The sequence below is a fragment of the Muntiacus reevesi genome, chromosome 2 (genome assembly GCF_963930625.1).
Source record: "Muntiacus reevesi chromosome 2, mMunRee1.1, whole genome shotgun sequence".
Taxonomy (NCBI): Eukaryota; Metazoa; Chordata; class Mammalia; order Artiodactyla; family Cervidae; genus Muntiacus; species Muntiacus reevesi.
In genome coordinates, this window is record NC_089250.1 from 39029833 (window position 1) to 39051366 (window position 21534).

The 21534-nt window shown below is 45.7% G+C and overlaps 1 protein-coding gene and 1 non-coding gene across 3 annotated transcripts in view; both read right to left on the reverse strand.

Annotated features, from left to right (window-relative positions):
• Positions 1 to 17943, reverse strand: part of RALGAPA2 (Ral GTPase activating protein catalytic subunit alpha 2) — a 270511-nt gene extending 252568 nt beyond the window's left edge. For both annotated transcript variants that reach the window (XM_065921331.1, XM_065921330.1), the window contains exon 1: positions 17680 to 17943. In XM_065921331.1, coding sequence (XP_065777403.1) covers positions 17680 to 17785 — 106 coding nt within the window. In that variant the 5' untranslated portion in view covers positions 17786 to 17943. The remainder of the gene's footprint in view (positions 1 to 17679) is intronic.
• Positions 13831 to 13903, reverse strand: TRNAR-UCU (transfer RNA arginine (anticodon UCU)). The gene has a single exon. It is a non-coding gene; the product is annotated as a tRNA-Arg (tRNA).
• Positions 17944 to 21534: the final 3591 nt, after the last annotated feature.

Below are 21534 nucleotides of genomic sequence, written 5' to 3' on the forward strand. Positions count from 1 at the left end.
GCACACAATGCAAGAGACCTGGGTTCGATCCCTGGCTTGGGAAGATCCCCTGGAGAAGGAAATGGCAACCCACTCCAGTATTCTGGCCTGGAGAATCCCATGGACGGAGGAGCCTGGTGGGCTACAGTCCACGGGGTCACAAAGAGTTAGACACGACTGAGCGACTTCACTTCACTTCACCTGTGATACAAACCACCTTCCACAGAAAAGTATCGGCAACACTACCCTGAGAGTCGGGACAGTCTAGGCAGGCAGGGACGCCCTCTCCTGACACTAGCTGGGAGGGTTTAAAATCTCCTGTGTGAGCAGGACTGTGCCAAGGTCAGGTAACCAACCTGGAACTCACCTGGGGAGGATGCAAAGTCCTCATAATGAAGCCTTTTCAAGACTGGGCAGGGAATCAGTCATAAGACAGTAGGTGTGCTGACTGAGCTTCAGCGCTAACTCAACACTTTTCCCATCATCATTACCATCAAAGAAAAATTCACATCTGAAAATGCATCTATGTATATGCAGACCTAAAAAACGTCCTTGGCCTGATTATATGCAAATACAAAACCTTTGTGTGCACAGAGACGCTCAGATACACAGCAGGTGGAAGGCTCAGGTCCCAGGGGCTGCACAAGCCACCCCCCACCGCCCTGCACGCTCTCTGGAAGATTTTAGGGTCTGGCTCACTGTCATTGCCCCCACACCCAGCACTGATCTCCACACTCACACAGGTGATGCCCCACTTCCGTGTCTCCACGGAGGTTGTCTGCCACTCCCTCTGCCACCCAGGCATCCCTCCAACCTCCACTCCTTCCAACCTCCACTCCCCTAACCTCTCCTGCTCACTCCTTCTGGAAACCTAATTCTGACAACTCTTCAACCTTCCTGGGCCCTTGAAGCTAATGACCCCACCACCCTGATCAATAATTCCTCTGAAGTCGTCACTTCTTTGTTTATCCTAATTTGGCTTCCACGGTCCATCTTTTTTTATTTTTATTGGAGTATGGTTGTTTTGCAATGTTGTGTTAGTTTCCACTGTACAGCAAAGTGAGTCGGCTCTACATATACATATATCCCCCCCTTTTTTTAAGATTTCCTCCCCATTTAGGTTACCACAGAGCAACCACAGTCCATCTTTTTAATCACCCCCTTTCCCGATCATACTCAATAAAACCCCAGTCTCAGTTTCACCCTTAATTCAACTGAAAGTATTTATTTGTGCATGTGACAGATACCAAATACTTTTTAAAGTACTGAGTATATGTGAAAGAAGGCTTCCCAGGCTGGCTCAGTGGTAAAGAACCCACCTGCCAAGGCAGGACACTCACGTTCGATCCCTGGGTCGGGAAGATCCCCTGGAGGAGGGGCATGGCAACCCACTCCTGTATTCTTGCCTGGAGAATCCTATGGACAGAGGAGCCTGGCAGGCTACAGTCCATGGGGTCGCAAAGAGTCGGACACAACTGAAGCAGCTTAGCACACATGCACATACATGAAAAAATGTTTTGTACATGAAAAAATGTTTTGTACATGTGTAACAAAACAAGCACTTTAAACCCACCCACTCAAGCACCCCCCACAAGCGGCTCCACACTGCTCACCCGATTCTCAGATGTCTCAGGGCCGACAGCTGGTGTGCTAGTAACCCAGTGCCCAAGCACCACGAGCCAAGCCCAGCAGGAGGAAGAGTCTAGAACACTGAGAGAACATTGATACTTCTGGAAGCATGCATGAACCTAAACTACATATTCCTCTTTGCAGAAATTGAAATGAAAACTCAAACTCTCACTTTCACTCTGCTGATGGTTTTGTTACCATTACACATTATTATAGCCATGTTGGGCTGTTTTAAATTTTTAAGAAATTTCCCCTGAACACAGACATATATTCAAATTTGTATCATAATGGACTCTTTCCATAGGTGTTCTCTGTAGAATTTAAACTGAAAGCGAGAGTGGCCTGGAGCAGGCACTCTGGTTTTCCCTCTGGCCCCCCACACCCGGTCAGGCCCACAGCAGACCCTTGTCTTCCTAACAGACCCATGTGTTCAAGGACCATCCACCCCACAGAACTGTGTGCTCTTGGGGCAGGGGTGGGAGACCCGATGCTGCGGAGTCAATGACAGTGGGAACAGCCCCCCGCCAACCATGAGTTTAGGTTCAAGCCTGTGACCCAATGCTTTAAGCTCAAGCCTGTGCCCCTACGAGCACTGGGAAGAATTCTGGTGGAGATGCCGGGAAAGGGTCACGGTTCATAAAGGGTCACAAAGCACAAGTGCTTCTCTGGACGTTCTGCCCGGACATTCTGTCCAGGCTGCATTTTGCAGCCCGAGCTGCATTTTGCCACTCAGAGGACAGACCTGCCACATGGACGGAGGACAGTAGGGAGGGCAGAGCAGGGAGGGGGAGCCAGGGGACGGTCACATCGCTGAGCCGCCGTGCCAGCTGGCTTGCGCTCACATGCTTTGGGGCCGATTTTCAAAGGAGAAAAAAAATTCTTCTTCGTTTATGCTTACACTTGGGTTTTCTGTTACCTGTATCCAAAAACATCTTTGCAGATTCTGACAGTAAAAACCAATCCTAGTATAACTGAAAGGTTGTAAAAGCTATAGTCACCCCACTTCATTTCCTAAGGTGTCTTATTTTCATTTCTTTATACCTATATGGTAAGATAGGTGCTGCTGCTACTAAGTCACTTCAGTCGTGTCCGACTCTGTGTGACCCCACAGACGTCAGCCCACCAGGCTCCTCCGTCCCTGAGATTCTCCAGGCAAGAACACTGGAGTGGGTTGCCATTTCCTTCTCCAATGCGTGAAAATGAAAAGTGAAAGTGAAGTCGCTCAGTCGTGTCTGGCTCTTAGCGACCCCATGGACTGCAGCCTACCAGGCTCCTCCGTCCATGGGATTTTCCAGGCGAGAGTACTGGAGTGGGGTGCCATTGCCTTCCCCAAGATAGATGAAGAAAGTAAAATTCTAGAGGTCGGAAAGATGTTAAAAACTCTGTAACTCTAGATTGACAGTCCCCATGTAAAAGTGATTCTGATAAAGATATACTCCATGTACCTAGAGCTAAAGTTTTAAAAAGCAGAGCTATTTTTAAACATTGCTGACACATCTCTCTCAAATGCAGGCTTCTAAAATTTTATTATTAACAGACATCAAGTGCCAACACAATCAAACAAAATATATACACCAATGAAATATAATGTTTAAATCTAATGTGTTTTATATATATTCACTTTTTATGAAGAATAGTTGATATATAATAAGTTACAAGTGTACAATATAGTGATTCACAATTTTTAAAGATTATACTTCATGTTTATTATAAAATATTGGTACATTCCCTATGTTGTATAATATATCCTTCTAGTTTAATTTATACACAATGGTTCATACATTTTCATATATTTCTTCTTTCGTAGGAAGCAAGTTTCATCAGATTTTTTAAGGGCAATGCATAACTGTTTCTACTTTTCTTTCTTTTTAAAATCAGAATATAGTTGCTTTACAATGTTGTGTTAGCTTCTGTTGTACAGCAAAGTGTTATCAGTTATACATATACATACAATCCCTCTTCCTTGCATTTCCTGCCCATTTAGATCACCACAGAGTATTCAGTAGAGTTCCTGACTATATGGTAGGTTCTCATTAGTTATCTACTTTATACATAATAATGCACTTCACTTTTCTTGATCTGAATTGGCCTATGTTACACTCAGATTCACTCAGGAAGGAAAGAGTTAGAGGATAAAAATAAATAAAACAGGAGCTAAATGGGAACAGCTCCAGCTCACTTCTAACAACTAAGCAGGCAGAAGAGAGGTGATGAGGGCAGAGAGAGGCATCTTACTTATGTCAAACAATCATTATTAATAAGCGTAATAACCACTTACAAAAGGGATTTGTATATATTAACTCAGACCTTCCACAGCCCTAGGAAGTAGGCAGGGGAGGGTCAGCGGGGTCAGGTCCCCAGCAGGACTGGAACCCAGGCAGGCAGTCCAGTGCTCCCGCGCTGCTTACCTGAGTGAGCCTAACATTAACAGAAAATGATGGAGGAAGTGCACGGAAGTACACTTGGAAACACCATTTTTTTGAAGTACATAAGACAGAGTTGGTAGAAAGCCTGGAAGTAAACAGTTACTAAACTCCAAAGAGAACCCAGAAGCTGGTATATTTAGGACACCAGAGCCAGCCTGCAAGGGGAATGACCTTCACTCCAAGACAGGTTAAAAGGGTGGCCTTTCTGTAAAATTAATTCAGTGGAGACTGAGACAGCCTTTCGCAAGGGGTTCTCTTTACTTCCAGAAACTCACCCCACCGACCCCTGCCCCATCATCAGCCTGCCCCACCGTCAGGCCTGTCTCGTCCCTCATATGAGAAACCAGAGGCAGCCACCCTTCTCCCGCCAGCCTGGGTCTGCTGACAGCGCAGGGAGCCTGGACTCCCAACCTGAAATGGGTGGTGGATAATTTGCCGTGTGAGTCCCATGGGACACAAAAGGACCATTTAAGTAACAGGTTAAGTCTTCACTTACTGATGTGAAAAACGTCCAAGGCATGTCAGATCAGAAACAGAGTGTCGGCCCATGCATAGTAACTACTCGTGTAAAACTGCGTTTCTGTGTGCATGCACAACACATAGAGATCACACATCAGCAAAAGCAAGCACAAAAACACGCCTACCAAAATTTTAACACTGGTTATCAGGGGATGAAGAATGTGAAGAGCTCTTTCACACTTAAATGATTTCTTGCTTATTCATAATAAGTCAAATGTTTATAATGAGTATGTAAAATTTTACAACCAGAAAAAACTACAAAATTATTATTCATTTCAGAAACCAACAAACAAAAAGCTGCCAGTGTTTCAGAGATTTTTTTCCAATGTCTGATTATTTATCGTAAAAAAGAAAAGCACAACAGACATGACATTGACCATAATTTCTTCCAAATGTGTCTGACTTCTCAAGCTTGAAGAACATTCACGACCCAAGCAATACAGAAAAGTAGTATCTTTACCAGGACGAAAATGCCCTAAAAACAGAAAATAATTTAAACTTCCTCTGCCCAACATCGTGAGTAGACCTCTTCTGTAATAACAGAGAAATTTTTTGCACATAAATGCCTTGTGATGATTCAGATCTAGAGGACTTTTCTGCTGTCTTTAGGGAAAGTTGCTTCTCTAATCATCATTCACCTCAAAGGGTAGAAAAATGATACAGTCGGGCAGGAAGAAATGATCTCTGTCCAGCCATTTGGTAGCTTGTACTGCACAGGAACAAACAATGCTGTGACCCCCCTGAATGCAGAAAGGTGATGAAATTTCCAATCACGGTCAGATTCACTTGGATGGGATAGCCTCAGCACACATTAAGTTTTGCTCAATCCAGGGCTCATCACCAACCATGGAGCAGACTCCCCTTTGATTCAGCAGCAACACCGGGTCGTAGAAACCACACCATCTCTTCAATTATCACTGAGCTGAAGACCAAGACTCCCTCAGGCCTTTCCACTAAGAAACACTACCTACAGGGAATTTCCTGGTGGTCAAGTGATTAAGATGTGGGCTTCCGCTCCTGGGGCCTGGGTTCGACCCCTACTCAGGAACTAGGATCTTGAAAGCTATGCAGCATGGTCAAAACAACTTTCTTTTAGTGGCTCAAGTTCTTTAAAAAAGAAAAAGTAACACAATCTACAGCACAAACAGGGTCCTAACTTAGCAGGTAGGTACACGAAACCCAGTCCATCTGCTGCCTTTCACCACCGTTCATGGGATAAATTAACACTGCATTGACCCATGGATGTTTTCCTGTGCTCATTCATTTCCAGCCACTAGCTATTCTCCATTTCTTGTCCACATCGCGGCACTTCCTACTCTCTGGCTCTTACAAGAATTCAGGGTGATATAGCAAGTGCATTCCACGCTGTCACAAGCTCGAGCGGCGTGGTCCAATCTCATGGCAGTCGAGCATTCCTGCCTCACCGGCCACGGTGGTCCCAGCCCGTCTCCTCATCATGACCCACTGCAATAGCAAGGAAGGAACGGCCACATGTGCTGGATATGGTTCCCTCCAGGTAAAGAATCTGCCTGCAACGCAGGAGACTCGGGTCAATCCCTGGGTTGGGAAGATCCCCTGAAGAAGGAAATAGGAACCCACTGCAGTCTTCTTGCATGGGAAATTCCATGGACAGAGGAGCCTGGTGGGCTACAATCCAAGGGGTCACAAAGAGTCAGACATGACTGAGCAACTGAACAATAACATTCCCCTGGGGACCCAGGAGTGGGTCTGTTTACACACACAGGAGGAGAGAGGTTTCTTTCAGGAGAACTTAATTCATGGTCTCAACTCACTTTTTGGCCATGCCACACAGTATGCTGGATCTTAGTTCCATGGCCAGGGATTGAACCCATGCCCCCTGCAGCAGAAGCATGGAGTCTTTACCACCAGTCTGCCAGGGCAGTCCCTTGAATTATTACTTTATTGATGGGAGCTTCTGGCTAGTGAAAACAATCTCTGGGGCAGGAAGGCTCTTAGAAATTTTTCTGAACATCCATATAGGTGGCTGCTCCTCTCCCACAGACTCAGATCCAGGTACGTGGAAATCGCATTTTTGGTTTTTCTGAATGCAAGCTCAGGCATGCCCAGGGCTGAGTATAATGCCTGACACGTGGTTGGTGCTGGATAAAAAATAACACGGGATTCTGGAGCCAGCTGCCTGGGTTCAGTCCTGTCACTATCACTCATTAGCTGGGCAATGTTGGGCAATGTTCTTAATTTCTCTGGGTTTTATCAGGAAGATGGAGATAATGATAATCCCCACCCCACAGGGGAGAGGATTAAAAGTACATGTAAAGTATTTCTGGTGGTCCTTGGCACAGGGCAAGTGCCAATTAAATGCTACTTGTTATTATTACAAATAAGGAATCAAGACGTACAAAAGCTGCTGGTGTTCTTGGTATTATTTAGCATCAGTATCATTTAGTGAGTGAGATCAGGCAGAACACAGAGGAGCAGAATATAAAACCAAAGGCTACAAATGTCAGTGGAAGACGCAAAGAGCTATGGGAATTTGAGAAAAGATCGTTTCAGGGGAGAGAGGTGAAGGCACTTTGTGTGAAGATGTGACAGGACTCTGCCGGCTCTGGAAGAATTCTGCGGGACGGGATGGCTGACACCCTCTAGGAGAAGGGACCGGGTATTCGTTTGGGTTCTCTGGGAAATGGATATCAAAACAGGACTGTTCACACAGGAGGTTTATTGAGGGAGATGCCGTGAAGGACGAAGAGGAGGACCTGAGAAGGGCGGACTGAGCCCTGCACAGAGGAGGGAAGGGAGGGGGGCTGAGAGGCAGCAGAGGCCTAAGAGGCTGCTAGCCCAGGCGTCTGGGTCTCCGAGGAATGACCACGTGAGTAGCCCACGTGCTCAGTAACTGGCTGCAGGAAGCCCAGGCGGAGCCCAGCTCTGGCTACTCAGTGGAGATGGGTCCAAGGGCAGCACCGGGAGCATCGGTCAGTGGGGCCCTGTAGTGGAGCTGATCTGAGCACAGCCTCTCACAGCTCCCAAGGCTGGCACAAGCCGGGGCCCTGGTACCTCCTGTGTCCTTGAAAGTATGCTTGAGCCTCAGCAAATACGTGCCATCGCTGAAAGTCAAACACAAGACCATATCCTTATCTTTTTCAAAAGTTTTTTTTTAACTAAACTGCAACTGCAAAAGCAAAATCAAAGTACATATTTACTGTTATAAATGACAGTTACTTTTAAAATAGCGTTCTGTGTCTTTCAGATGTGGTCTCAGTTTCTGAAACAACATAAAAGACGTAAAGTGATTATGAAACATCTCTTTTCTAAAAATCAAAGTTAAAGCCCTCAGAGGAAGATTCAGAACGAAGAAAGAAGGCTCTACTAAGAATCTAGAAGGAAAATTCCTTTATAAACTGGTTGCTTGAGGCCGCAAATTGATCAAATGAGAAAATATTTTGCAGACAAGTGAAGAGCTACACGAATATGAGATATCAATACAGTCAAGTGACATCTCAGGTGGGGTGAAGTCACGTGAAAGGTAAAAATGGAGAAAATCCCGATTACCCTTAAACACGGGATCCACACCCAGCAGGGAAGGCGCTCCCACAGTGAGGGACATGAAGGAAAGAGGACCTCTGGGGACACAGCCATGTCCCTCCTCACGCCACCACTCAGGAAGGGTAGGCAGCATCCGCACCACTTAAACTGTCCCCATTTTATTTATTTATATATATATTTATTTTATTTATAAAATATTATTATATATTATATTAAATATTATTATAAAATATTTTGTTTATAATTATTTATATATTTATATTTATTATATATATTTATATATTTATTCAATTTATTTATGTATATATACACATATATACACATCATATTTATACATATTAACACATATACGTTTACATATATAGTCCATCCTAAAGGAAATCAGTCCTGAATATTCATTGGAAGGATTGATGCTGAAGCTGAAACTCCAAGACTTTGGCCACCTGATGTGAAGACCTGACTCATTTGAAAAGATCCCAATGCTAGGAGAGGCTGAAGGCAGGAGGAGAAGGGGACGACAGAGGATGAGATGGTTGGATGGCATCACCGACTCGATGGACATGAGTTTGGGTGAACTCCAGGAGTTGGTGATGGACAGGGAGGCCTAGTGGGCTGCAGTCCATGGTGTCGCAAAGAGTCAGACACGACTGAGCAACTGAACTGAACCGATTTATATACATATACATTTCCCCCTTCTGGCCAAGCATTTCATGACATAAGTTAAACTGCATTTATGAGATCATCCCCACCCCCCGCAATGAACAAAAACAAAGCCTCTCCGATTACAGTGTTTTTTTGTGAAGATGCGCGGCAGAGAAAAAGGAGTAAGACACCTTCAGTTCCTGTCACTATATCAGCGAGAAAACTAGTCAGCAGTTGACTTGCCCTCGTACCTTCACAGAAAAAGCAGAAGCCATGGTCCGAGAGGTCCCTGCACCACCCTGTCACCCCGCACCCGGTCCCTGCTTCTTCCGAGCGGCCTCAGACGGAGAGGAGCCCCTGTGTCAAGCCTGTTCTGTCCCACCCTCTGGATCCCGCAGCAGATCACAACTTTCATCATTTTAGCCCCTTTCTCTCTATTTCTTCAATTTTGCTCTTTTATTATTTCCTTCTCCTACATGTACATAAATTCAAATTCCCCCAGGTCTTAAAAAATGTAAAAATTATATCTACACACACACACAGACCCATCCACCCTTGATCTGGAATTTCCCAGTCTCTTCCTGGCATATGAATGTGGGCTCTCCCCGTGGCAAGGCCCAGAAATAGGACGCAAGCTGGCTAGAGCAAAAAACCAGGGTGTTCTGGGCTCCTACAGCTGAGAAGCTTGGGGTGGGGATGGTGCAGACGGGGTTGAGCTCCTCAGTTCACACAGGGCCCATGGACTCTCTTCACTCTCCATCTCTCCGCTCTGCTTCCTTCTCACGGTGAACTATTCAAGGTAGGTGCTCCCCCCATGGAGGGAAAGGCAGCACAGGCTACATCCTCTTGGCTTGTAATCTCAAAGGAGAGGAGCTCTCACCCTCCAGGCATCCATGTTTCAAACCTCAGGGAGACTGCGGCTCCTGGACCATTCACCGGGGGAAGACACTGGATTTGGCTCCTCCTCTGTTTAAAACTCTTGCCTGGATTCCCAACATCCACCAACAGCACAGGATGAAAAACTGTGCAGTCAGTCACACGGTGGCCATGCCTTCACCTCTGCACCAGCTGCTCTTTCCTGCAGTCTCCTCACCCCCAACCTGCCTACCTGGGAAACTGCTGCATTCACAATTCCAGACCCACCTCAGCCCCACCCGCCCTCAGGAAGCATTGCTGGGTTCTCCAAGGGGCTTTCCGAAGTGCCTCCTCTCCGCCTGTAGCCACCCATACATTTCCACGCACCCCACCCAGGCACCAACACCCTAGTGGAAATGTAGCGATTTACTTGTCTGTCTCCCCTAGCAAACTGCAAATCCCGTGCTTGTGCCTTATTAATCTCTGAAGACATAGCCTTGCCAAGCAGACACATACACACAGACACACATATCCACACACACAGACTCAAAAAAGTACGTGAAACCAAATTTTTTAAAAAATCCAAAAACAAGATAGTGGCTTACTACATTTATACTTTCATTATGCTAAATTTTACAGTAAAGTAACATATTGCTTCTTTTAAAGATAACTTTAAACTTTGAATTGAATCTATCTGCTATTTTGAAAGTCAATTTTTTAAAGACAATAAGCAGTTCTCTACAGTTTTATCTTTGGTACTTAGTTTGGAGACTAGAGATTAGTACACTAAACAACTAGTAGAAGTTAATGTATGTCCATCAGCAAATAAGGCATTGACAAGCAAAATAAAAATTATAAAAGTTTTCATTAAAATACTCTGGACCTACCAATTACCCCTCTTGCCAGAACCCTTGTAGCTCAGTTGGGAAAGAATCTGCCTGCAATACAGGAGACCTGGGTTTGATTCCTGGGTTGGGAAGATCCCCTGGAGAAGGAAATGGCAAGCCACTCCAGTATTATTGCCTGGAAAATCTCATGAACAGAGGAGCCTGGTGGGCTACAGTCCATGGGATCGCAAGAGTAGGACACGACTTAGCGACTAAACCACCACCAGAATAAAAGGTCAAGGCAAAATAAAAATTATAAAAGTTTTTATCCAAAATACTCTGGACTCAATTACCCCTCTTCCCAGAATTAAAGGTCAAAGGCAGCCTTTTTCAGTTATCTCAAAGAAAACATCTGAACTCAGTCAGCCTTTCATCCTAGGTCCACCTTTCTCACACCAGAGAATCTCCAGCCTAAGGAACAGAGGTGGGGTATCTGTGTGACATATATGTGTCCAAAGTTCATTTTATATTCCAGAAGTTACAGGTAAAAAATGTGAGCAACTGATGAAAAATGAAGAAAGGGAGCATTAGGGCCAAATCACTTGGCTTCAAACAAGGTCACCAGAGAGAAGCCATCCCACGACTGCCTGAAGGGCCTGGTTCATACGCCCCAGCTCTGTGCTGGCTGCAGAGTGTCCATGTGACATTCATGTCCAAGGAACTATTTTACCACCTGTGACGGCCGCCAAGGACATGGAGAGGCCAGCGAACACGAAAACACCGGAGGAGCCTTTTTATCTTCTGTCATGTTCATATCAAATACGGCCTCAAGGTCTGCCTAGAACAATACAGTAAAAAACGGGCTAGGAAGAGGGCAACGAACCTCAAAGCAACATGTCTGGGAGACATGGGGGCTTTGGTTTACATGTTAACATTCATTCTGGTGGGATATTCTCTGGTATGTAAATATGCTTTTGAGTCAGGATAACTAGCAAAAGCATGACGTGAGCTGTACAATCCCATGACTGCCAGCCCTGCCCCTTATGGGCAGGAGTCCACCTCCAGGAGCTTCAGTTTCCCCATTTCCAGGTTGGGGGTGGGGACACCACCATCATCAGAAATTTGGGGAACAACCCAGTGAGATTGTGACACTGATAAACAACCATGTCACAGCTTCCTAACCCCTCATTAAGCTCCAGACCCCATGTCTAACAACTTCCCCGATGTTCGGTCCCATTTGGATCTCGCCTTTTTCTCAAACTCAACACAGTTCAGTTCAGTCGCTCAGTCATGTCCAACTCTTTGCGACCCCATGGACTGCAGCACGCCAGGCTTCCCTGTCCATCCCCAACTCCCAGAGCTTACTCAAACTCATGTCCATCGTGTCGGTGAGGCCATCCAACCATCTCCACCTCTCAACTCAAACTCACCTTGTTCTGTTATTAGCCAGGGTCTCCTCCCAACCCTCTGGCTCTATCCATGGCACCCCTACTCTCCCAAATACCTAACATCAATGGTCAAATTTTAACAAGGTGTTTGCTGCCGCTACTGCTGCTAAGTCCCTTCAGTCAAGTTCGACTCTGTGCTACCGTATAGACAGCAGCCCGCCAGGCTCCTCTGTCCACGGGATTCTCCAGGCAAGAATACTGGAGTGGGTTGCCATTTCCTGCTCCCAACAAGGTGTTTACTGCTGGTCAGATTACAGAGGATTTGACTGTTTCACCCTTGCTGCCAGAGAGCATTTGAACAACACTGAGGAATCAAGGCATAAACACGCTCAACCCAGCAACCTGACTTCAGCGAATCTATTCTACGGAAACAAGGCAAAATGCAGAAAAAGCCGTTTCCCAAGATGTTTAGAGTAGTAGTATTTACACCCGAGAAAGAAAGAAAAAGAAGGAAAAAAAGAGGAAAAAAAGGATTGACGAAGAAAGGAAACTAATTAATCACCAGAGAATAGTCTCAACAAATACCTGTCGTTAATAAAAATAAAAGGAACAAGACATAGGTAAAAGCTAACAGGAAGTTTAAAAGGCAATATTTACAACTTGTGAATAAGCAAACTTGTCCCTCCTTAAAGCAACAGATGCACAGAAGGAAACCTATCAAAATATTCGATTCTGTTCTATGGGCATAAAGAGCATCAGTGAACAGCTATTCTCTCCTCCCTGGTTCCAAATTATTTGGTCTGAACTCTGGGGTCACTAGAGTTGACCGGGCTGTGGCCCCTGACCCCAAACCTCTTTTCCTTCAGATTCATCACTCCTCGTCCAGCTTCCACAAACCACACTTGAATCGAGAATCACTAGTTTCTGCCTTGGGGTCCTTCATGACTCCACCCTCCTCTCCAGTTGTCAGCTCCTCCACCGCCAGCCTTCCCAAGGACTCCCTGCCCTCCCACCAGCCCCATTCTATCCTGGCCCTGCTGGCAGGGAGGTAATTCACAAATCTTATCATTTGACCTGCTAAGAATTCTCCAAGTGCACCCGCTCACTTGCAGGATAAAATTGAAGTGTTCAACCCCTTGTGATCTGGCCCCAACTGCCTCAGCTTCTACCCGGTCAGGCTACCCCTCCTCATCGCCCCCATGACCTCATAGTCCATCTCCCCATCCTGCCCTCACCCCTGGTCCATACGCCACTCCAGCCACTGCTCTGACACTGCAGACGCCCTCAGGGCCAGGGTTCCAGCACCGAGTCCTCTGTGTCTGAGGTTCTTCGCTCTCATGCATCGTCTCCCAGATACATCTCCACCACCAACTCCTCCCCTTCTCAGCTGGAAAAGCCCTCCCCACACTTGACTTTCCCCAAATCTAACCCTGCTCTGCCCAGCAGGCCGTGCTGGCCACGAGGGGCTCCCCAGCACTGGAAATGCGGCTGGTCTGACCGGAGACATGCTGCCCATGAACAGTAGATGCACGACTTCCAAGACATGCTATGGGAAGATAATGAAAAACACTGAATGTTTTACTTGGACTACCTCTTGACAAAACAGATGTATAAGGTTAAATAAAAGGTATTACTAAAATTAATGTCACCTGTTTTCTTTCTGTAATGTTTTTATTTTTTAATATTTATTTTGTTCATTTATTTATTTGGCTGCACTGGGTCTTTGGTTACAGCGTGTGGGATCTAGTTCCCTGACCAGGGATTAAACCCAGGGTCCCTGCACAGAGTGTGTGGAGTCTTAGCCACTGGACCACAAGGGAAGTTCCTCACCTGTTTCTTTTTTTACCTTTTTAGATGTGGCCACCAGAGCAGTTTAAATTACACCTATGGCTCACATATATTTCTACTGGACAAAGTGAGTCTAACCTTTAGTCATTCTTTCGGTCCTGGCATGAGTAAAACCTCCTTCAAGATGCCCTATCTGTGGTCTTTCTAGTGTTTTGGGGTTTTTTTTCCCACATTACTCAGCATATGGGACCTTAGTTCCCCAATCAGGAATCGAACCCACACCCTCTGCATTAGAAATGCAGCGTCTTCACCACTAGACCACCAGGGAAGTCCCCCCATCTTTGTTATTAATGATCTTTTCTGAACCTTGAAATCCTATAATGGAGTCTACCATATAAGCCACTGTCTATGTACATAACACATTATATGCTTACTAGTAAATATTTTATATCTATTGCTCTTGCCACATCAATGCCATGTCTAAACCCTATTTAATAGTAGGCTCTCAACTTGTTGTTAGGCATGGAATCTCTGCAGCAGCAAGAGAGCAATACACAGTATTTTAGTTTTGTTTTTGTTTACTTATTTTCTTTCCTGAGGATGATTTCAACAATGTAAGGAGACCTGGGAGTCAGGAATCGAAGAGCTCTTTGTTCTTCCTCCCACTCAGATAATATATTCACAACATTTAGTGCCTGGTTTGGCCAACGAGCCTTGCCTGGTCTCAGTTCTCCCCCATCCTTTAATATAAAGTTAAGAATATCAGGCTAATCTATGATATACAGCCAAGTCAAAGTAGCTAAGTTAAGTTCTAACTGGAGTCATTACTGTGATATGAAGAAATACTCTCCTTTTCGCAGCTAACTGTATCTTTCTCAGCTAGTTGTCCTATAATACAGACTACTCTTTTTGAAGAGGGAAAGGATCCATCACAATTACTCAAACAAGAAAGGAGAAGGGACAGTCTATCAAAAGGCTTGTCCTAGCCTATTAATGACAGGAAAGAAGTGATGAGAGAGGAAACTGTAAAATGTCTACTCGGAGCTGAAGTAGCTCATACAGTACACTCACAATAACCTTTACGAGGCAGACATTACCACACCCACTTCACAAAGTGAAGAAACTGAGGTTCACAGACGGGCTGAGGAACTGGCTCAAGGTCGTGCAGCCGCAGGCTATAGATCCAGGTCAGCGGTATCAACTTTGTATTTAAAAACTAATGTGGCCTTATCATTTGAAAATATGTGAAAAGCAAGAGAATTATCTAAATATACAGATAAAAATACAGCAATAATTTTGATTCATTTCCTTCAAACGATTTTTTCTTTGCAAATATATCTATTTTTTTTCCTGCTTGTTTATTGAGACATAACTGACATATAGCACTGTGTAAGTTTAAGGTCTATAACATAATGATTCGACTTACATATACCACAAAATGATTATCACAGAAAGTTCAGTGAACACCCACCATCTCAGAGAGATAAAAAATTAATGAAATAGGAAAAATGTTCTTTCTTTTGATGAGAATTCTTAAGATTTACTCTTTTAACAACTTGCATATATAACATACAGCAGTGTTAACTACATTTACCACATTGTACATTACATTCCTAGTACTTATTTATTACTGGAAGTTTGTACTTTCTGACTGCATTTATTCAATTATCTTCTCCCCCCTCCCCCATCCTGCCTCTGGTAACCACAAATCTGGTCTCTGTCTCTTTTTCTATTTTTTTTTTTAATTTTTAATTTTTATTGGAGTATAGTTGATTTACAATATTGTGTCAGTTTCTGCTGTAGAGCAAACTGAATCAGCTATACATATATATCCAGTCTTTTAAAAATTCTTTTCCCATATAGGACATTACAGGGTGCTGAGTAGAGTTCCCTGGGTTACACAGTAGGTTCTTATTAGTCCATCTATCTTACATATGTGCTCACTCGTGTCTGTCTCTTTGCAAACCCATGGACTGTACCTCGCCAGGATCCTCTGTCCATGGGATTTTCCAGGCAAGAATACTGGAGTGGGTTGCCATTTCCTGCTCCAGGGGATCTTCCCAACCCAGGGATCAAACCTGCATCTTTTGCGTCTCCGGCATTGGTAGGCAGATTCTTTACCACTGAGCCACCTGGGTGTGTATATGTCATTCCTGATTCAAACAGTTTCTTGATTTTGGCTAAGTCCGAGCTTTCAGATCAGAAGGTCTTTTTTTCTAAGCAGACTTTTCCATAAAGTAGCAAATCAATAGGGTATGTGATGTGGTGGGACCACTACATTGCTGTACTATTTGTCTTTAAAGCCTTTAAACCCACAGTTGTAAGCAAGAGTTTACACTGAACAGTATGAACCAGAATGCCTCAGAATGTTTACAAAAATCTAGTCCCTACAGATAAAGATTACAGTAATAACTGTAGACAATCCACAACAATAACAAAAATGGTATACATAAGGAATATGAAAGAGCCCCTCCAGGCTACAAAACCGAGGTCAGATATCTCAATGAAAGGACAAAACAAAGTTCCTCAAAATGAGACAAACACTTTCAAGTGAAACCACAGGGCCTTGAAAATTAATTACTTTCTCAGAACGGTAACAACCTACTATGTGTCCTAAGAAACCCAACATCTAGGTTTAATGGATTCTGCCTTTGCAAAATGTAGCAAACTTAATACTGTAGGCTTGGACTGAACACAAGTTCAAGTTCTCTAACACAGAGTAAGCCCTGGAGCATCAACTGCTTTAAAATACCTCTCTGCTCTGCTCTCCATTATCAAAAATGCCCCTGCAGTAGGTGTTAATCAGTCACTAAAGAGCCCCGAATAATACGACCTGTGTGTGCCTAGTATTTCAGCACAGGAAGTAGGAAGCTCCGTTTACCAAGAAGACTGCATTTCACTTTCAAAAGTCTTGAAAGCTAATCCCTCTAACAGTACCTAATTTACATTTCATTCCAAACTGACCAAGCCGGCAGTGGCATCTCAAGGAATCCGAGAATGTGAAAAACTTCACTTGGCAAAACTAGGTGTGTGGATTTTTCTTCCTTAGAGGTACTCCACAGTATAAATAGAAATCATTTGCAACTTTTAATCTCATGAACAAGGGCTTTATTTAAAATTCCCACATGTACAATGAATTCTGTTATGCCCTCTTTCCTCAAGTGACAGACACATGAAGACTTTGTGCCCTAAATCAGGCAATTTTGCTCCTTTCAAGAAGAAAAAAAGACATCTAGAAGAAACATAAAGTATCTTTTTCACAGCCCCCAAAATATACAAAGACAAGTCTGTATATAGACAGTAAAGGTGTTTACATTCTAAACAAAATTTAAGACTAAAGGAGGTAGGAAGAAAAATAACAGCAGAGCAAAGTGGCTACAGATCACAGGTGGCAGGTGAAGGGAGGCCTTGGGAACACTTGACACCCTTGGGGGTGAGCTTCATCCCAGGTCAAGTGCAGGCCCACCTGGGGTGTGCAGTTACTCCACCCAACGGGCTCACAAAAACGCAAGAAGCCGCAAAACCGTCAGGGTCATCTTGACAATAAAGCATAAGCAGCCTCCTGGAACCGAGGAAAGTCACCCCTCCCAGCCAGCAAACACGAGACCCCTTCACACCATGGACACAAAGAAACCGAGTCAGCCAGATCCATGGGAAGAGAGATGACACTTAAATTTATCCCGAGGCCATTTGGAGGCTCAGTCTAACTGGGGAACCAGACTCAAAAAAAGTAAAATTAAAAGTGGCGGGGATTGGGGACTGGGGGGAGGAGATGACAGCTCAATTCAGCCTGCGCTGGGACCCCACTTGGGACCACTTAGGGTCTGGGACTCAAACATTAAGAGCTGGGAGGGGAGATGACAGTTCGATGGGTGCGTGCAACGACCCCCAGGGTTTGCTGGGGAGGGGACCGTCCCGCCGCAGCCCGGCTCCGAAGCCACCCGGGGAGGGGGAGGAGTTTACAATCGGGGGGCCGCCGAGCAAGCCCGCGGGGAACGACGCCGGGACCCACGCGGAGGGTCTGCGCCCCCAGCCCGGCATCGCGGCCCGACGACCCCCGCCCGATCCCGGCAGGAGCGCGCCCTCGGCCGCGCCGCGCCTCACCCAGCAGCGCCCGCAGGTGCTTCAGGCGGGTCAGCACGTCCTTCTTGGGGTCCAGCACCTTCTGGGTGGACTTCTTCACATCCCCGTGGCTCCTCCGGGAGAACATCCCGCCGCGGGAAGCCGGACCCCGCCGGCAGGGCAGGAGGCGCCTGCGCCGCGCGGGCCACAGCAGAGGGTCGGGCCGGCGCGTGTCGCGCGGGCTGCTCGCCACCCCCCCTGCCCGGCAGCAGCCGCCAGCGCCGCCGCCGCCGACGCCGCCTTTCCAGCCCCGGCTCCAGGAAGGAGGGGCGGGGGCCGGGCCGGCGCGGGGCGGGGCAGGAAGGCGGTGTCGACGCGAAACCCGCCGCCCCGCCCCCGCGGGAGGCGCCGGCCGCCACCACCACCCCGCCGCCCCCACCACGGGCGCGGCGCACCGGCGCGAGGTCCGGCCCCGCCTCGCGGGGGGCGGGCCCGCGCGCGGAGCCGGCGCCGCGAGTCACAAAGAAGGTGGCCCCCGCGCGCACACTGTCCTTCGAGCCTCGGGATGCTCCGTGACCGCGACCTCCAATCAGGCTGGCGTGTTTTCCGCGCGATCGGAGTCACTGCGCCCGCTCAGGGCACGTGCCCCGCTCGCTAGGCCACCAGCGCTCCTGGGAAATGTAGTTCTCCAGGAGGCCGGCCCCTAAGACCGCCTCTCCAGATGGGTGCAGCATCTGCCCGACCCCGTAGGTTTCTGTATCTACAGCCTTCGGCATGTGCGCCCACCCGAGTTCTCCCTACTGCAACGTGAATCAAGAAGGACATACAGTAGGACAACTCTCAAAACTTTTACAATGTAAACCATCTAAGTTTTGACTTCTGAATTCACACTAGGTAGTGAGGTTTCACTTGTGGCTCAGTGGTATAAAGAATCTGCCTGCAATGCAGGAGACCTGGGTTCTGTCCCTAGGTCGGGAAGATCCCCTGGAGGAGGGCATGGCGATCCAATCCAGTATTCTTGCTTGGAGAATCCCATGGTCAGAGAACCCTGGTGGGCTACAGTCCATGGGGTCCCAAAGAGTTGGACCCGCCTGTGCGAATAACACACGATGAGGGAAGGAGTGGTAAACCCTTTGGCCATATCAAAATCAGAGCTCCACTTATGCACTAAAATGAACAGCTTTGGCAGAAGGGAAAGGAATGCTTAGACTCTGGGAGAGGAGGCCTCTGGTTCCTGGGACCCATCCTCACTTGGAATATGAGAGTACTTCACCCGGAGGGCTCCTCAACTTCTCACCTCTTGCTTTGTAGGAAGTGCATGTTCTCTGTGTTGTGCAAGGCTACCTAGCAAAACAGTAGCAGAACCAGAAATAGAACCTGAGGGACCTGACTCTCAGGCTGAGATGCTTTTTAAAGCCAGGTGCCTGTAACCTGGGGCAAGACTCTGAGATGCAAGATGGTCTGGAGATTTCTTTCAGCAGATCTGTAGGGATATTTACTGCCATCTGGATCCTTTGATGCTTCAAATTTTGACCACATTTTAGCTGGCTTAAGCTGTTCAAACTTAAGCTGTTTAAAATCACGTGGTTTCCATCAGGTTGGGATAACACAACTGTCTTTTCCTCAGTCAGCTAAACTAACTGCAGGGAAGAGCCAGCGATTTACACGGCCTTGTATCCTCATTCCTAAAGTCAGTATTTGACCTTGAAAGCACTCAATAAAAGCTTGTGAAGGAAAATGGGATAAAAAGCTAAAATAGTCTTACATATTTAATCAAGGCATGCAAAAAATATCTCCTAGTTGTTAGAACCTATATTTTTCAAATAGCACTGATAGAACTGGGATATATTCATACAAAGGAATGTTACTTAGGAATAAAAAGAAATAGACAACCAATAAACCCAATAGCATGAATCTCAGACCCAGAGATGGAGGCCCCACATTCAGGATGATGACAGGATGGATCCCCAGGTATCATCGCCATCAGGACCACAAACCTTCCATGACTGTCAGAAGACACAAATAACCTTCCCTGTTGAGTGAAGACCTTCTGGGTGCCTTTGCTACAGAAATTTAGTCTGTACTTGGCTACACATAGTAAGTCACAATATTCACCACAACATTCCTTTAAGAAGATACCTTTCATTGTACTGATGGAAAAAATAGGATGCTCTTGCCTTAGGGAATTCAATTTTTCTGTCGCAAAACAACCTGTTATCGAACTATTGTTGGGCACCTGCTATGTGCAAGGCATGAGTGTAAACCTTAGGGATAAAAAGCTGTATAAGATGCAGCCTCCTGACCTCTAAAGCTTCGAATTTAGTTGAGAGGCAGAGCAACTAGAAAACTGAGGAGACAAACAATAGTGTTCAACGAACACATGACATGGTTCAAACTTGGTGGTACCAGAAACAAACATTCATGCATGTAGTTTCGTCTGATCCATCATATCTAGCCTTTACTTACTGATGAAAATATAGAACTCTGAGTCGTCTCTAAAAAGCCAAGAAATTTATTATTTTGGGCTTTTCACCCACCCACCATGAATATTCCAAGTGAAATACAAATAAATAAAAATACTCTTCTTATTTTCTGTTGCACTGCAAAATAATTCCTGCCAGACTTGAACAAATCACCTGCTTTGCAATTAATGTTTATCCCTGAAGATTCAGAGTGCCAAGTATTTTGTAGACATTTGAGTGCTGTTGAAGAGGTAGCCTGCTGACACCAACAAATACAGATAATGAAATACACTTACAATGCAAATTAAGACTACCTTGAAATGCCATTTTGATTAGCAAAATAGAAACATGATTTGACAACACACTTTGGTAGCAGAGCTGTGTGTGCAGGAGTGCTGAGTCCCTTCAGTCATGTCCAACTCTTTGTGACCCTATAGACTGTAGCCCACAGTTCCTCTGTCCTTGAGACTCTCCAGGCAAGAATACTGGAGTGGGTTGCCATGTCCTCCTCCAGGGGATCTTCCTGACCCAGGGATAGAACCTGTGGCTCCTGCATTGCAGGTGGATTCTTTACCACTGAGCCACAGGGGAAACCCCGCAGAGCTGTAGAGAAGCATAACTGGTAGGAGTGTAAAATGATACAATTCCTATAGGGGAGAATTTGGCTAAATTACAGAAATTTGTTCATTGACACTGAAATCCTACTTCTGAGGGTCTACTATGAAGTAGAGTCTATACCTGCACAAACATAAAACCACTTGTGGAAGTTTACTCCTTTGGCATTATTTGCAATAATCAATATAGTAGGTTGAACAGATATGTCCATGTCCTAATTCTCCAGAATCTGTGGTTGTGACTTCTTGGGAAAAGAATCCTTGAATACGGTGGTCAGGTTAAGGATCTCAAGGCAAAATCATCTTGGATTATCTGGGTGGGCCATGACTCTGGTGAGTGTCACTGTAAGACATGGGAGACTTTGTAAGTACACAAAGAAGGTGAAACAGAGGCGGATTGGCGTCATGAGACCACAAGCCAAGTGACCCCTGCAGTCACCAGAAGCCAGGAGCCAGGAAGGAGTCTCCCTGGGGGTCTTCCAAAGGGAGACTGACCCTGACCTTGATTCCAGACTTCTGGATTCCAGAACTGGGTAAAAATTAATTTCTGTACATGCACACACACCTGAACCCAGTCCATCCACATAAGACAGTTCTGTGCAAGCATAAGAAGTAATGAAAAAATTTCCTATGTTCTCATTTTGTTTCATTCATTCACTCACTCATTCGTTAATATCTCAGCATAATTAGGGAATGTTGTTCAGTAGGATGGTTTTGCTTTAATGAACATGTACCCATATTTTAAAATTCTAGGCTTCTTTTCTCAGAAGTCTTTCTAAAATAGACCTCAGGCTTCCCCATCTTCCATTTTATTGAGTTAT